The sequence below is a fragment of the Lycorma delicatula genome, chromosome 1 (assembly GCF_047948215.1).
Source record: "Lycorma delicatula isolate Av1 chromosome 1, ASM4794821v1, whole genome shotgun sequence".
Taxonomy (NCBI): domain Eukaryota; kingdom Metazoa; phylum Arthropoda; class Insecta; order Hemiptera; family Fulgoridae; genus Lycorma; species Lycorma delicatula.
The window spans coordinates 254,160,940-254,179,015 of NC_134455.1; the positions used below are offsets into that span (position 1 = coordinate 254,160,940).

At 30.5% G+C, this 18,076-nt stretch overlaps 1 protein-coding gene across 1 annotated transcript in view; it reads left to right on the forward strand.

Moving 5' to 3' along the window:
- The window catches only part of LOC142330495 (proteasome adapter and scaffold protein ECM29), a 183,073-nt gene that overhangs the window by 135,314 nt on the left and 29,683 nt on the right, over nucleotides 1-18,076 (forward strand). The window contains exons 26-30 of the mRNA XM_075375784.1: nucleotides 856-1,066; nucleotides 2,749-2,908; nucleotides 8,972-9,130; nucleotides 9,460-9,594; nucleotides 14,639-14,787. Coding sequence (XP_075231899.1) covers nucleotides 856-1,066; nucleotides 2,749-2,908; nucleotides 8,972-9,130; nucleotides 9,460-9,594; nucleotides 14,639-14,787 — 814 coding nt within the window. The remainder of the gene's footprint in view (nucleotides 1-855; nucleotides 1,067-2,748; nucleotides 2,909-8,971; nucleotides 9,131-9,459; nucleotides 9,595-14,638; nucleotides 14,788-18,076) is intronic.

The window sequence follows — 18,076 nt, forward strand, 5'->3', positions numbered from 1 at the left end:
AGATTTAAGTTTTAATTCATGTATGTTTTTTTTTCTTTTGTTTTTTCCTAGTCTTAATTTCTGTTCTTAGTCACTAGGGAATGTGGTGGTGGTAGTGGGTGTCGGTGTGGGTATGTGTGTGTGTGTGTGTGTTAACTTGTTCAAGTTGGCAGTCCTGGCAAACGTTACATAGAATATTCCATCATTCACTTCATTGCTGCCCATAGTTTACTAAGAATTCTTTTCTAATTTGGCATAGTAGTATAGTTCCTGAAAATTGATTAACTAAATGTATTTGCTTTTTAATATATTTCTAATGAAGAAGACTGATTATGATTACACAGTAATCTTAATATCATAATTTTTTTTTTTTAAATAGATGAATTTTTACTTTTGTTTCATTTACTTATTGTTGATGAAACCACTAAAGTTTTGTAACCGAGACAATCTAAGCAGCTATAATTTCAAGATAGGTAATGAATTTCAAAATAGGTAAATTGCAAAATAGATAGGTAATGGAGGTGACAGAAATCTTTCTACTAAAACTTTTTGTAGGCGTGACTTTCATTTATTGATGAATACTACACCTGAAGCAATGTAGGTCAGTAAGTCATTTGTCAGTGGTTTAATGATAAATACAAGGTAGGTTTCTATTATCCTACTGAGTTATGTACTGATAAAACTTATGCTTGCTTGGTTGTCTTATTATTATTATGTTGCATAATTATATTGTAAATTTCAAACATGCTAAAAAAGTAAAAGTAAGGTGTAAAATTTGAGAGTAATTTTATAATTTTTATTTAAAATTTGTAAAAATACTATTTCTGTTTTTGATTTTATAAATAGTAATAAATTAATGTCATGATTTTTTTTTAGTATAAAGACTGTTTCTCAACTAGTGAAGTCAGCTGGAGTTCAGTTAAGACCTCATTTGGCAAAACTAGTTCCGACATTGCTAGAAGCAACTGGAGAGCTGCATGAGTCATTGTTTACACAGCATGGTAATGACCCTCAGCTGGAAGGTGTTATGGACAATGTGGGATCACTTGTTATCAAATCTCATCATAGTGTGGAGACTATCACAAAGGTATTAACTGTTAAAATTATCGTTATATCAGTTCAAACTTTTATAATCCTTATAATGATCTGTATAATTTTCATCATTGTTTAGTATAGTCATTTAGTTTGAATGGAAAAATAATACTAATTTTAGAATCCTTATTATATTTATCTTGGTTTATTTTTATTTATGTTCTGTAACTGTCTGCATTTCTTGACTTATATATATATATATATATATATATATATATAAACGAATGTTTGTTTGTTTATATGCATTTCTATACCATTCATCCGATTGCGATGAAACTTTTACTAGTTGTGTGCACGCCTGTGAAGGTTTCTGAATTAGTTTGGACCCGTGAGGCGGTGTGAAAGATATTTCAAAAAATTGATTTATGGTTTGATTTTGGCTCAATTCAGAATATATAATAGTTACATGAAAAGAAATATTTTTACAAAAAAAAAATGGATCTGCTAGGTGGCACTAGGGTCGAGATATTTCGGAAAATTGTATTTGTGGTGTAATTTAGCTCATATTCAGAATATTTATTAGTTACATGAAAAGAAATATTTTTGCAAAAAATGGACCTGCTAGGTAGTGCTGGGGTCAATATATTCAAAAAAATGTATTTATGGTCCGATTTGACTCATATTTAGAATATCTGTTACATGGAAAGAAGTACTTCTACAAAAAATTAACTTGCCAGATGGCACTGGGGTCGAGACATTTGGAAAAATTGCATTTATAGTCTGATTTGGCTCATATTCGTAATATTTGTTAGTTAGGTGAAAAGAACTATTTCACCTAACTTTTTCCCTTCTTCCCGAAAACGGGAAGAAGGGAAAAAGGGAAGAGGGAAGGAGTAAAGATTGAAAGAAGGAAAGAGAAAAAAAGGAAAGGTTAAATTTTTTAATGTTCCGTAATGTTCAGTTTTTAATGTTTTATCAAACTTTCATTTGTGTTTGTTTAATCTATATATTTACTCAAATCTAGCAACAGTGAAGCATTGCCAGGTCAACTAGTATTGTTATAATATGTTTTATTGAATTTGAGTTGACTGACAAGTTGCAGTTTACAATGTAATTCTGCAGATTGAGAAAATATAAAGAAGGGCAAACTGATTATTTAATTTTTTTATTTATTTATCATTGTTGTCAGCTCCCACACATACCAGTTCTATAATTTACAGTGTTTATATGTTATTTTATTACCTCAGTACGTTTTGTATACTTTTTTGCACTATATTATTTATTTCATAAATAAACTCCTTGTTAAGGCATAATTTGGTGCATAACTTGAAATTATGGTAATCATCTGATGCAGTTGTATCTCTTGAACCAAACATTCTGACATAAATGCATTTTTACAATGGAAATAACACTCGCTGTCTACATTTCATTATTGTCAAGTGGTGGCAACTGTTTAATGTTTACATTGCTTTATTCAAATTGAATTAATTACAAATGAGTTTATTTTTAAAAAAATTATTCCATTAAATGAGATTAGTAAAATACATTGTTATAGCATTGTTGTGTAGAAAACACTTTATATTATGTATATCTCTATTATGTTTATGCTTCTTGTATTAACTTAATTTCTTATTGTTATACATTAATGGTAATGAAATTAAAATGTAATTTTTGACTGAATTTTTTAGATCTTTTTCCACTTTTATATGAATAGGACTGTTTTTCTGTTGGATTTAGTGTGTACATTATATAAATGGAGAGGTCTTGGGTGAAATGCTGCCACGTTTGGTAGAATTGCTGAAAAGTTCATCAAGTTTAGCACCACGTGTTGCTACTGCTAATTTTCTGATTCTTTTATCTCACCATCTTTCTGTAGACCAGTTTCAGCCTCATGTGGGTATGTAAGGATTCTTTGTTTAATGAAAACATAGTTTGCAATAAATTTACTTAAAATTCTAAGATGAGATTTTTTAAAAATAAACTAAAATTGTATTTTTTTAAAGAGATACTCTCCCAAATTTTGGTATTACAAAATTTTTTAATTGTATAAGTTTGATAATAAGAAAGTTGAATTCAATTTTTGTAAATGAAATGTTTAAATCTAGAGCAGTTGTAATTAATTTCATTTACTGTAAAATCAAAGCATAAGAAACATTTTAATAAGATGCTAAGCTGATAATCATTACTTCTTATTTAATCCAACATATATTCCTGTCTGAAATATATTGTATATTGGGCTCTTTCTGAAAGTCAGAATAAGTTTTTGGAATATAAAAATTGGCTCACTATCATTTGGCCATCACTGGTCGCTTAAAAATGTCAATCATGTCGACTGATATTTAGGAATTAAAAATTTTAACTTTTCATCTATTTAGATCTACAAGAGTGCTATCATTGCTAAAATTTAAAAAAGAAAATGTATAAATATAATTTTTATCCTGTCTTGATTTTCTTGGCCACTTTGGCCATGTGATGTCTAGCAGCCTGATACACTTGCTCTTTGCTGTGGTTCTAACATCCTATAATTCAAGACAGGTCAATAGATATAGGGCTACCATAGCCCTGTGTCGACAAGGGTCGACACAGTGGGCATGTTGCTGATTTGACAACTCCAATGCGGTAGAGATGGCTCTGGAGATAGTTGTGTCCTGTCTTCATTCAAAACTGTGCAACTGCCTCACCCCTTAGAAGATCTACTGGCTTTGTCCCTTTTTGTCAAGTAATGATGTCCATTGCCCCTCCTTTAACTCTAGCCATCATTTCTGCTCCAACTCTCCTATGACTGATGATTTGATTAATTTTTTTGCCGTCACAAAAGGTATTGGCTTATCGGGCTGTTCCTTTCTGGCACCTTCTTTAGCTAATTGATCAGCTTTTTCATTACCCAATAACCCACAGTGCACCAGTATCCACTGTAATATGAATTGTATGCCTTCTAAGATCAACTCCTCAATCAGTTCCTGACAGATATTAATTTGATTTGTGGGAGAGCAAGAAGCATCACAAATGGGAATTATAGCTGCTGCGAATCAGTCAGGATAGCAACTTTCTGTGGTTTGATCTTTTTTATGGATTCCAAGGTGAGAAAAACTGCTCTGACCTCGCCCTTAAAATTACTGGGTAGTTTCCCCACAGGCTCTAGAAAGCTTCTGCATAAACTCCAGCTCCTCCATCCTTTCTTGCACTATTTGCAAACCATGTAACCATAGGGGTGTGGGGTACTGCTCTCTTATAGTTTTGAATGCAAAATTCTTTAGCTCTGTCCTTGAGCAGCTTTATTGGCTGCAGGAGCTGTAAGTTGGCTTCTGTTGATTTTGTAGGGATCCTTGGTGAAATCATAACAAAATTTTCTCTAGTACCAGTGGCCTTTATCATCTCTAATTGAGTCTATTTTATTCATGAATATGATCTGGGTTTTAAGTCTTGTGGTGTCATGTTTACATTTGTTCCAGTAAGCAATATCCAAACACTGCAGTTTCTTGCTCATTGTAAGTGCTGCAATCTCATTTCTTATTTTGATGGGTTCTGTAAACGTTTGCAACTGCATTAGCGTAATTATAGTTGATTTTTTATTACTTCTGTAATAACTCTGAGGACCTTATTTTGTACTTTTTCAATTTTTTGGATAGTGGACACTAGTGCTGTAGTGAGTAGTTCACTCCATACTCGAGAACGGGTCGCACATAACTTTTATATGCCATAGACAATACATCTTTGTTTGCTCCCCACTTTATATCAGTGATTCTGTTAATCAGGCCAAGATGCTTTTCACCTTTTTCTACATGGTTTGTATGCTTTGCCCAACTCAATCTGTTATCAAGGACTACCCCAGGGTACATCACTGAATTTGTGTGTTTTAGTTTATCTTGAGCTTAGGTCAGAGTTATATGATGTTCCTTGGTTAAGAGTGAGAAGAGCTGAAATTTGATTTTCAAGGCATTGTCACACATCTCATTCCCTCACCGCATTGCTACAGCTTCTCTAGTGCTTTATTCAGGCAAGCTTCTAATGCCCTTATATCACTGTTAGTATCTCAGATCATAAGGTTGACATCATACAGAAGCACTTTAATTTCTGTTATGGACTCAAGAATCTGTATAAGATCATATATCATTATACAGAATAGAGTAGGGCTGTGGACCAAACCTTGCAGAAGGCCTTGTTTTATCTGCCTGAAATTGGATTTTTCTTGTCTATAGCTGACACAAGCAAGTCTTTGGCCTAAGTAAGATGAAATATATTGATACAATTTGCCTTGCACTCCTTTTTTTAACAGCTTTTCAAGAAGTCTCTTCCTCCAACCCTATCAAAGACAGTGTTGAAGGCCACAAAAAAGAGCAAGTGAAATTTGTTTGCGATGATATTCACTTTTAATGTCTTGTATAAGCTGTATTACTTGTCCTATGGTACTTCAATGTTGTCTAAATCCTGCTTGATTGTATGAGGTAAGCGGATGCTTTTCCAGACAAGTTTGTAATATTCTCAGTTCCAACCATTCACGCAACTTGCAAAAGATGCTGGTAAGTGTTGTAGGTTGGAAGTTTTCCACGCAATCAGCAGGTTTCCCTTTCTTCAGAATAGGAATGACCTCGGCTTTCCTCCATTCACGTGGCACATAAGATGGTATAAATAAATATACGCATTATAAACCACCAAATACAGTAATTACATAAGTTAAACTTACTATACCGGACAGAAAAATTTGCATATGCATTCATAATACTTCAAAATTTAAAAACAAAATTAATGCCAGTAGTCAACTTTTGCAGGATCCACATCATCAGTTGGTTCATAATTCTACAATTACATCAACAAATAACAAAAAAGAAAAAAATTTAGAAAACATAAACTCTTAACAACTACAAAATGTGTATGTAACACAACTTCATTGCTATATATGGCAATGAAGTTTCTAATTTGTAAAAAAAATTGTGGCTGTTAGGTATTACGTTTATAAATTTTTATTTCTTTTTTGTTTTTGTTATTCGTTGATGTAATTGTAGAATTATATATCGACTGATGATGCGGATCCCACAAAAGTCAGCTATTAGTATTAGTTCTTTTTAGGTTTTTCTCTTACTGTTTTTGGTGGTTAAGTTGTTTTTTGAGTTGAATTGGCAACCCACTGGGTTGGTCTTGTGGTGAATAAATGCGTCTTCCCAAATCAGCTGATTTGGAAGTCGAGAGTTCCATCGTTCAAGTCCTAGTAATATCAGTTATTTTTACATGGATTTGAATACTAGATCGTCAATACCAGTGTTCTTTGGTGGTTGGGTTTCAATTAACCACACATCTCAGGAGTGTCAAACTGAGACTGTACAAGACTACACTTCATTTGCACTCGTACATATCATCATCATTCATCCTCTGAAGTATTATCTGAACGGTAATTACCGGAAGCTAAACAAGAAAAAGAAAGAGGGCACAGTGCTCAATATGTTGATGAATTATTTGAATTTTAAAAAGGTGATGTGTGTGTGTGTGTGTGTGTGTGTGTGTGTGTGTGTGTGTGTGTAGTGTTTTGAAAGTTTCTGTTCTCCTTTATAGTTATATTCCTCTCATAAAAATAATAAAAAAAGTTTGTGTAACTAACTGTATTAGTTATACTTAATTTTTTTATTTTCTTTAATTGGAAACAAGCAAGTCCCATATAATTGTTATAAAATCATAAACATTGAAGTAACAAATTTTGCATATTTAAGTTTTTTGTAAATGTACTTTGTTAAATTACCAGTAACCAAATTAAAACTTCAAAACTAAGTTTGCAGAGAATTTAATTATGAGGAAGTTGGTGCAATTAAAGAAAACGTTTTTAGGAAGTTCCTTCTGATCAGTGCAGACTAAAACACAATGCTATTTTTGTTCAGTTTACTGCAGCTAGAAACAAAATTTTCTAGCATGTTAAGCTAAGCTCTTGCAACAGAATTTGCCCACAAACACCATACGATAGGCCTACATTCTCTCAGATTTCATGGAGTTTTCTCCTTTAGTCTTGGAGGAAAGCTTCATATACTTTTGCTACTTTTTTAGTTATATTTGTGATGACCACAGCACAAAATCATCATAAACTGACTATTGTCTGTTTTTAAAATACATTTATCATTCTAAAACATATATTTATGTTTGGCTTAAAGCATGCTCATCTAGTATTTGTCTAAGCATTTAGTTAAAAATCTCCTTATTTGAGTTTCCATAACCATCTTGTTGAGTTTGTTCAGAATTTGGTGCAAATTCATTACTCTTTAATATAATTCATTGTAGAGTTCTTTTCTTTTTTCATTTTACATAAATGCACTGTTATAAAAATGCAGATTCACGTGGCACTATGCCATGTGGCTGATTGAATAACAGTAACTTAGCTTTCATTGTCTAATGTTAGGTAGTTGTAATACTACCAGTTCATATACTACTATCAAATTTTAGGAACTTTTTGTTACCAGCACACACAATCAAATGTGTGTTCATGTGCATTAATAATTTTTCCTCCATGTGTAATCTGAACAAATAATATGCATTCAAATAATGTTTATTTTGTTTTGTTTATTTATTATCTTCAGTTAATATCTGGTCTTAAAATTGATTTTTTTTTTAATTTAGGTAGCAAATAAATGTTGGAAGATTAAGGCTGAAGTTAGAAATGAAAGTGTAAGTGACTTAAGGTGTGAGACAATTACTATGGGTTTTCAGGATACCAAATGAGTGTAAGAAAGCACTGTGTAAAATGACTTATTTCTCATCTTGAAACATGGAGCTGAAATCGGATGATTACAGATAGGTCAGTAAGATCCAGGCAGTGGAAATGAAATTCTTCAGGAGTAAAATTACATTAGGGACAATGACATTAAGGATAAGGACATTATTGTATTAGAAATAAAGTACAGGAGAGTGAAAAGATAAGAAACATCAAGATTGATATTTTTTGGTCATATTAGAAAAAATAAAGGAGAATAGAGTAGCTAGAAAGATGTTTGAGCTTGTAACTGGAAAGAGGTCAAGGTTGCACCAAGAAGATAGTGATGGAATATATTTGTAACTGATCAGGCGAGATCAAACATTAATCTGTACATGATGAAGAAAATTGGTTGATACAAGAATGAACTCGTTGCCCAACCCATGAATTTGGTTAAAGGACTAGAAAAGAAGCTTTCCTATTATTTCATATTTTTATTAATTTTATTTATTAGTACAGATTTTATTCCTTCCCTTTTTTGTCCTTTTTATTTTATAATACTATTTTGATCAAGTTTTCCATGGTCCTTCTGAGGAAATGCTAGGCAATTCCATATGGAATGAATGTGATGATTTATAATGTTAACTTTACACATATCTGAATAAAGTATTTATTTAATGAATTACTTTTTTCCTCTTCTTTCTATTATAATAAAAAAATAGAATAATAATAAGCAGGTTTCATTCTTAATATTCTTTTGCCTTCAATACTTAAATTATCTGTTTTGCGGTTTAATTATTTCCTTTTTTATTTTTAGTGATTAATTAATGTGGCATTTTTTCTATATTAACCCGTTCTATGGCTACTTATTGAACAGAAAGTGCCAGCAGTAAATGTCATGTTTCAAAAATAATTCAGTGTATTTAGATTTGAAAATTTTGTGTAAAGGATTTGAAAAAATTATAATGCGCGTATAAATTTATAAAATTATAATATTATTCTGGCAATAAAATAGAATTCTATGAAAAACTCTTATTTGTCTTTAAAAACTCTAGGTTGACTTCCAGCAAGATGACATTCCAGCTTAGGAAGCAAGTATTTTGAAAATTCTGTCATAAGGATAGTTATTATTCAGTTTGTTTCATAAGATTATTAAACAGTTTCAAATAAATTCATCAGGATTGGGCGAATACTTCGTTTCGACTTAACAATTAAATACTTTCAATTATAAAATAATTAGCAATTTAAAATTAGTACTAATAGTGATATATTTTTCTTTATGTAATTTAGGGAAGCTGTTGAGTGTGTTAGTTGGTGGATTATCTGACAGAAATAGAACAATCCGACGTACATATGCCTCATGCATTGGTCAACTTGTACGTTCAGCAAAGGATTCAAGTGTTGAAAAACTAATTGAAAAGTTAAAAACTATTTACCTAGAAAAAGAAGGTTTGTAAAACAGTTTTTTTTTGGTGTTACTGAAAATGATATTTTATATTTTCATTCTATTTTATTTATAAATAGTTAATTTATAAATTATTATTCTATCTAACTTATTCTCTCTCCCTCTACCTCGTCCCCTCTCCTTCTCACCCCCCCTCTCACTCTCACCCTCTACCGCTCCCCCCTCTCCTTCTCTCCCAACCCTCACTCTCTCTCTCTCTGTGTGTGTGTGTGTGTGTGTGTGTGTGTGTATGTGTGTGTGACATGTTCACACACACACACATCTATCTGAGTTTTCCTTCACTTGCTAAAGTACTACTCTTTTGTTTTTACAGATGAGAATATCAGATCAGCTGTAGGAGTAGCATTTCATTCTATGGCTCAGAACCATCAGGAAAAAACTAAGGCTTATGCTGAAACAATTGTTCCACTGGTGTTTTTTGCTATGCATACAACTAATATCAAAACTGGTTGGCTATATATCTTTTACTTAAACTAGTGTGGCTTGTAAACTGCCCTGATTTTTTTTTCAAGTTGTATATTTGCTAGTCTGTTAAGTTATTACAATACTGTGTTGTTTGTACTAAAAAAATGTCCACTGTCATCAGTTCTAAATAGTTTTACTGAAGTAATAACTTATTATTATTATTATTATTATTATTATTATTATTATTATGCTACTTTCTCTAAATTGATGCAGTAAATTCCTTTAAAAAGATGATTTTTTGTTGCAGTTTCATTCATTCTTTTGATAATGGAAACTAAGGAATCTTTTAATGATTATAATTGAAAGTCACATTATGTCATTATTTCTATTTTAAAACATGAATATGATATAACACACTAAAATTCTTTCTAAACATCTTGTTCGCACATTATGCATCATCTGGTTCTGTTGTTGATTGTTAGTAAGGGTTTTTATAAGTAATTTATTGGTATGTTGAGTGGACATGTTAAAGGCTGGTAGTTCCCTTACTTTGTTTTGTTATCATTAATATAATAGTATTAGTATTGTTCAGTTTCTCCATATTGTTTTTGTTTCTAGATGAATATTAAATAAAATTTAAAGGTAATAAATGATTTTTAACATCAATTTAATAAAGAATTTAAACTGTTATTGGAATGAATTGAAAAATAAGAAATGGCTCAGAAAACAATTAATTTTTATTTTAATTTAAAACTAGATGATGGTTATATTTTAATTGTTGAAAATTATCACCAATAGATGCTGAGAAAAAGCATACTAAAAATGAATTAATTAGATAAATTTAAAATTAATAAATATTAATTAACAGATAATTTGTATTTACAAAATGCTATAAAAATTAATACTTAGTGCTCTAAAATTTAATAAGAGTAAAAATACAAAATTGTAGTTCTAGGCAACATCAGTCAATAGCATAAATTTATCTTAAAAACTTCTAAACCTCTGAAAACTTAAAATCAAATTGTGTATCACAACCTAATCCATGGGATGTTCCACAAAGAAACTTTCAGGACATGTTCTAATGATGAAAATAATGCAAAAAGATTTAAACATGGGTCTGAAAACGCTTTGTTTTCAAGTTACGGCTAGCGAAATATTTCGCCCGATTTCAGTTCTTCTAATAAAAAGAAGTCCTACTGTAATTTTTAGGGCCCAAATTGAGGAGTAAAGTTGCATTTTCTTATGTAATTTGAGCTGGGAAATACGATAAAACAGGTTCTAGAACTGTAATTCCCATAGTTTTTAGTTATCTGATGCAAAATACAAAATTTGGTGTCGAAAAACAAGTTATTTTAGGTTTGTAGTGCAATAGTTTTGTTAAATTACTAATAAATGCAGAAGATTTATTAATAAAACTTGAAGAAAATTTAATTACAAGAAAATTAATGTAAATACAGCCCATATTAGGTAAATAAAAAAATAGAAGTAGCATGAAAGTTAAACTTTACATTGAGGTTCTGACAAATTTATTGAAAACTTAATGGAAAAAAAAAAATGAAAATATTATTTTCAATATATTAGTAATAAGTATAGTACAATTGATAATAATGGTAAGGTATATCAAATATACACTTTTTCACGTTTTACAAATCTCCCCACAAAATAATTGTTCAAAATCCTACTATGAGAAAAATTTAAGGAAGGGTATAACTGTGGTGTTATCTTATGATATACAATTTTTGCAAATAGATTTTTAATAAAAGACCACTACGTGTTAGTCCCATAATGTTGTTCAACAATAAAGTTATCATTCATCATTATTGATAAATTAAGTTTAGACTGTGATAGATAATTAAAAAAATTATTGTCAAAGATGAAATTTATGGATAAATTTATATAAATTGAAAAAAATATATTTTAGCGAAGTTAAGTAAATGTGAAAAATAAAAGTATTAAATTTTATTAAATTATATTATTAAATTTTTTAAATTTAAAAGTAAAAATGTCTCAGAATACATTTTACACTATTAACACTTAATCATCATTATAGGGAATGAGCTGTGGTGGCAAAAATTACAATGTTGATGTTGGGGATAAAATTGTAGTATAAAATGATGTTCTGTTATCAGCAAACTGGGAAATTTGTATGATTGCATTTTGTTCATTTATTTCTTTAGTATTTTCTGAAAGGTATATTATATTATCATTTTGATGGTGATTTTGCAAAAACAGTTGATTGGGTTATACAGTTGGAAATGTTATAGTAAAATAAGGAAAGTTGTAAGACTGAGTTAGATAGCTAGATCACGTATATTGCAGACTGATTTGGAATTTGCGTAGGCATTATATATTATTGATAAATATAATAGTTATTTTATAAACAGTTTCAGAATTTTTAATGGGCAGCATTATTTATTTTTAGTCAGGATTGTAAGATATTATGTAAGGATGCAGTTACAAATTACTTAAACAGGAGAAGCTGATTTAAAAACTTGGATAGTATAAGAGTAGTATTACAGTTTAGGAAAAGAGATCTTTTTGAGTTTGTCTATAAAGTTTGTTTAATTAATTTTATGTTTTTAGCTAAGATTTTATTAACAGGATTGGGATAGCTTGTCTCTTTATAAGAAGAGTGAAATTTAAAAGATTATTTAGAATTTTATACATCTTTCTTTGTTTATTAAAATAAAGAACCAAGCAAAATTTTGGAGAATTGTAGTGCTGTAAGTATTAAGTCAATCAGATTAAGAGGATATTTTCAGTAAAGTTAAGTTATATGCAGGTTGAACTTTAGAATGACAAATACACCCAGCTGAAAATCTAAAATGAAGTTGAAAATATCACTACAGATGGATCTGATCAATCTAGAACTTCTCTATAAAAAAAAACCAGAATTTGTCAGGGAACTTGATTAATATTTTTTTTGTCCTTATAATCAGAAATCATAACATACAGTTAGTAAAAATTTCAAAATTATTGGGATATTATAGTGCACTGGATTAGTCTGTTGGAATCTAAGTGATTTTAACTCTATGTGTAAGTTTACTTCAGACAAAATTGACCTTCTTACATATCTTAATATTCTAGGTTTTAATGAAACATGGCTAAATTATTAATTTACTAAACAAAGCAGTGTAGGACCTTAAAAATAATTAATGTTTATCAAGTTGATTTGATAGACATCTTTTTTTTTGTCTTCAGTCATTTGACTGGTTTGATGCAGCTCTCCAAGATTCCCTATCTAGTGCTAGTCATTTCATTTCAGTATAGCCTCTACATCCTACATCCCTAACAATCTGTTTTACATATTCCAAACGTGGCCTGCCTACACAATCTTTTCCTTCTACCTGTCCTTCCAATATTAAAGCGACTATTCCAAGATGCCTTAGTATGTGGCCTATAAGTCTGTCTCTTCTTTTAACTATATTTTTCCAAATGCTTCTTTCTTCATCTATTTGCCGCAATACCTCTTCATTTGTCACTTTATCCACCCATCTGATTTTTAACATTCTCCTATAGCACCACATTTCAAAAGCTTCTAATCTTTTCAGATACTCTGATCTTTTCACATACTCTAATCTTCTCAGATACTCCGATTGTCCAAGCTTCACTTCCATATAAAGCGACACTCCAAACATATACTTTCAAAAATTTTTTCCTGACATTTAAATTAATTTTTGATGTAAACAAATTATATTTCTGACTGAAGGCTCGTTTCGCTTGTGCTATTTGGCATTTTATATCGCTCCTGCTTCGTCCATCTTTAGTAATTCTACTTCCCAAATAACAAAATTCTTCTACCTCCATAATCTTTTCTCCTCCTACTTTTACATTCAGTGGTCCATCTTTGTTATTTCTACTACATTTCATTACTTTTGTTTTGTTCTTGTTTATTTTCATGCGATAGTTCTTGCGTCGGACTTTATCTATGCCGTTCATTGTTTCTTCTAAATCCTTTTTACTCTCTGCTAGAATTACTATATAATCAGCAAATCATGGCATCTTTATCTTTTCACTTTGTACTGTTACTCCGAATCTAAATTGTTCTTTAACATCATTAACTGCTAGTTCCATGTAAAGATTAAAAAGTAACGGAGATAGGGAACATCCTTGTCGGACTCCCTTTCTTATTACGGCTTCTTTCTTATGTTCTTCAATTATTACTGTTGCTGTATGGTTCCTGTAAATGTTAGCAATTGTTCTTCTATCTCTGTATTTGAAACCTAATTTTTTTTAAATGCTGAACATTTTATTCCAGTCTACGTTATCGAATACCTTTTCTAGGTCTATAAACGCCAAGTATGTTGGTTTGTTTTTCTTTAATCTTCCTTCTACTATTAATCTGAGGCCTAAAATTGCTTCCCTTGTCCCTATACTTTTTCTGAAACCAAATTGGTCTTCTCCTAACACTTCTTCCACTCTCCTCTCAATTCTTCTGTATAGAATTCTAGTTAAGATTTTTGATGCATGACTAGTTAAACTAATTGTTCTGTATTCTTCACATTTATCTGCCCCTGCTTTCTTTGGTATCATGACTTTAACACTTTTTGAAGTCTGACGGATCTTCCCCTGATAGAAATCAGAGCAATAGATATTCTATAAATTAAAGATAACAATTTTATTAAATAGACAATTAAATAATTAAATATTATAATTTAGTATTATTGAATTAAATATAGACAAGCTATAAATCTTGATAGACAAGCCCAAAAAACTTGAAAAGTACCTGTAAATAAACAATAATATTTTTTTCTGCTCTTATTAATAATTAGGGCCATTAATTTTAATGTAAATAAAGAGATTAACATACAATAAATAGTAAAGAATTTATTTGTCATTTGGTTTGGACATTATGATTAAATGGATTTTTTAATTTCTATATTAAAAGCTTTAATAAGTTTTAAGTTTAATAAGATAAAAGCTTTATTAATCAGTTATTTAAGCTTTTTTATAACTATTTTATCTTCCTTTTAAACTTTCTTAAAGCTAGCAAATTTATACAATCCTAGAAAAGAATAAATGAAATAAGTTATCACAAAAATTTTTTAAATTAGTTTACATTTATTATTTAAGTTTCCTGATTATAGATGGTTTGAATGATAGCATTGTATGGGAAGATGTATGGAATGAGGTTACTACTGGTGGTTCTGAAGTCACTCTAAAGAAGTACATTGGTGATGTCAGCGAATTCCTTCAGGGTGCTTTGGCATCAGCTTCTTGGCCTGTTCGAGCACAGGTATGTATATTTCTACTCTATATATATATATATATATATATACCTGTAGGTATGTATACCTGTATATATATATAGCTATGTATACAGGTATGTATATTTAACATTAACTTCAAATGAGATTTGAAGTTAATGTGCTGTCAATATTTTGCTTATCTTTCTGCGTGTCAGATTTTACTTAATATAACTTGACTGATCTAATTATTGCAAAAAATATTAATGATTAAAAAGTTAAGATTATTGCCACTGTGAAATTTTTAAATTCTAACAATGTTACATTTAAATTCAGTTATTTTACAGCTCATGTTTATTGCAACATTTTCTCTCCAAATACAACCTTTATGTTATTTTATTTTAATAATATAATTGAATCTGTTTTTGACATACAAATTTCTGCATATAAAACACAAAAAGTTAGTCTAATTGAAATGAAGTGTTTTCTGGGCTAACATTTAAAGGAATGTTTTTGGTTATTGTGTAAAATATTATATAATTGTATTCAAAAGACCCGACATTAAAATGAACATCAGTTACAATAAAACAATTTCATTTAATTATAAAAACGAATTTATGTCATAAATATTTATTTCATAAAAGTAGTCAGTGTTAAGACACAGCTCCTGACGATTCACTTGGCTCCATACAATGCACACAACTCCTAGCAGTTCACTCAGCTCCATTCACATTATATAAGCAGGCTCCACACTAGAATCAGGCCGTCTCTGTACATTGCTTGAAGATTCACGTTATCTTGCTATAACTCATCATTCATCATTGATATATTTGTGAATTACATAAACAAAAGGCTTTTTATTTAAATAATTGAACCAGCAAATAATCAACTGCATGAATAATTCAACCTAACCGAGATACTTCACCAAGGTGTAGCAGTTTCATTATATTTCTTTGGTCCTCTGACCACAGATGTTATATGCAATTTTCAAGAATCATCATGTTTGGTCTTCCAGAATCATGGATGTAATCTGCAACTTTCAAGAATCTTTAAATACAGCAAACTTCATATGACCGAGGATCGCAACAATTATATCTACAACATTATTTATCGTAATATCTTTTAATTTATTTTACATATAGTTTACATTGTTTCATCATTATTGTAATACTATTGATTCATTTCACATTTAATTTACTTTGTTAATATTAAAGTTGTTTTTAATTTAAATTATTTAAAACTATTTTGGAAATGAAGCATTTAATTAAAGAGGATCAGTAAAGGCCTGTATAACTAGGATTGAGATACATTTACTCACAATTATGATCCTTCACAACCATGATATTCCCACTTACAAATTAAAATAAGGAATCTTCTTGAATTACAAAGCAAATATGACACCATTCAATCACAAATTGAAATGGAATTTGATGATGATGTTTTATTATTAGATCATATACAAGTTGAGGAAGACTTGTGTACAATAGAGTCCAAATTGTAACATTTAATAAATAGTAGTCAAAAGTCATCTAATCAAGAAGTTAGTTCAATTGTAACAATTAAATAAATACAATTACAACCATTTAATATACCTCTGTTTAGAGATAATGTGTTAAGAGAGGCAGCACTATTTTAATACATTTATAGATTTAGTTCATAAAAGAGAGGACCTAACTTATATACAAAAATTACACTATCTACATTATTATTTGATAGATGAAGCCTTAGCTATCATTAAAACTCTATGAATAACTAATGAAAACTATATTATAATGAAAACTATATACTCTAGAATTGTTAGAATCACAATTTGACAACAAATTTTTAATTGCATCTCTTAGTGCTAATTGCAATCGTAAGGTTAGATTTCATAAAAAGACAATCTGAAAATACTTTGTCTAATTTTATTAACGAAATATCCTTGCATGTAAATTCATTTCAAGCTATGCAACTTTCCAATATGTATGAATTTATACAAGAGTTTAACTCTAAGGTAAGACCGTTTCATTGTAAAAAAATTTATTCTGAAAACTTTATAAATTTTTTTTTCTCTCAAACTACATCCCTTATACTGCTTCTCTATATAATCGCCACATAAATTAAAAACATTTATTGTAACAATACACCAGCTTCAATATACCCTCGTTGTATTCTTCTGCCGCCAGTCCATTTAGCCATTGATTAACCAGTCCATTTAGCCATTGATTAACAGTGTTTTTAAGTTCATAGTACCTGCGAATTGCTTACCAATCAAAAATTCCTTCAAGTTCCCAAACAAATGGTAATCAGAAGGAGCTAGGTCCGAACTATATGGTGGATGATCATAAATTTCCCATTCAAATGTTCTCAGTAAATCACATGTTGGACTTGCAACATGTGAACGTGCATTATTGTGCAGTAGGACGACACAGTTTATCAGCCGCCCACCTCACCGATTTTGAATGGCGCGCTGTAACTTATGTAGAGTTTGGCAGTAGGTTTCTGCACTTATAGTCATTCCATGTGGCATGAAATCAATCAGGAATATACCAAACCGATCCCAAAAGACTGTGGCCATCAGTTTTCATCCAAATAGCTGTTGCTTGATCTTTGTTGGTCTGGTTGGTGGTTGGTGATGACGCCATTCATTTGACTATCGTTTTTCTTTCTGGTGTGTAGTATGACATTCATGTTTCATTGCCGGTAACAATTGAATTAAGAAACTTATCACCTTTTTTGTGTAGCACATCAAAAATTCCAAAGTGGATCCCATTCGGATGTTTTTGTGACGTTTCATTAAGACGTGTGGCACCCAACGTGCACAAACCTTTCTGAAGCCTAAATGGTCATGAACAATGTGACCAATAACAGCTCTTGAAACATCAAGAAAAAGAAGGGCCAGGTCAGAAATTTTTGAGCAACTTATTTTCTAATTTCATCATTGGCAAGTTTCAGTAAGTCCTCATGCACATTAATTTTGTTATGTCTAAACCTTTTCCACCATTTTCAGACATTTATTTCATTATCACCATACACAGCATCCACCTGCCTATGAATTTCATCCGACTTAACATTTTGATAGTTAACCCTTCAGGCAGGGAGCACATGAATGTCACGCACATGTTAAGTTGTATGTATCGGCGCCTGGACGTGACAGTCTCGCAGCGCACAGTGCTTGCTTCAAAACTTCATAACACTGCCATTTGAAAATATTTATTTGAATAACTGGCTTTGTGTTATCACGAGGCTTCGTTCTTCCCCTCTGTGTTTTTATAACTGCGTAAGATTGCAAATCAGTGATGAAATACAATTTTGTTCTACGAAGTTGAATGCTCTTCTTTCAGTCAGTTGCATCAGCTG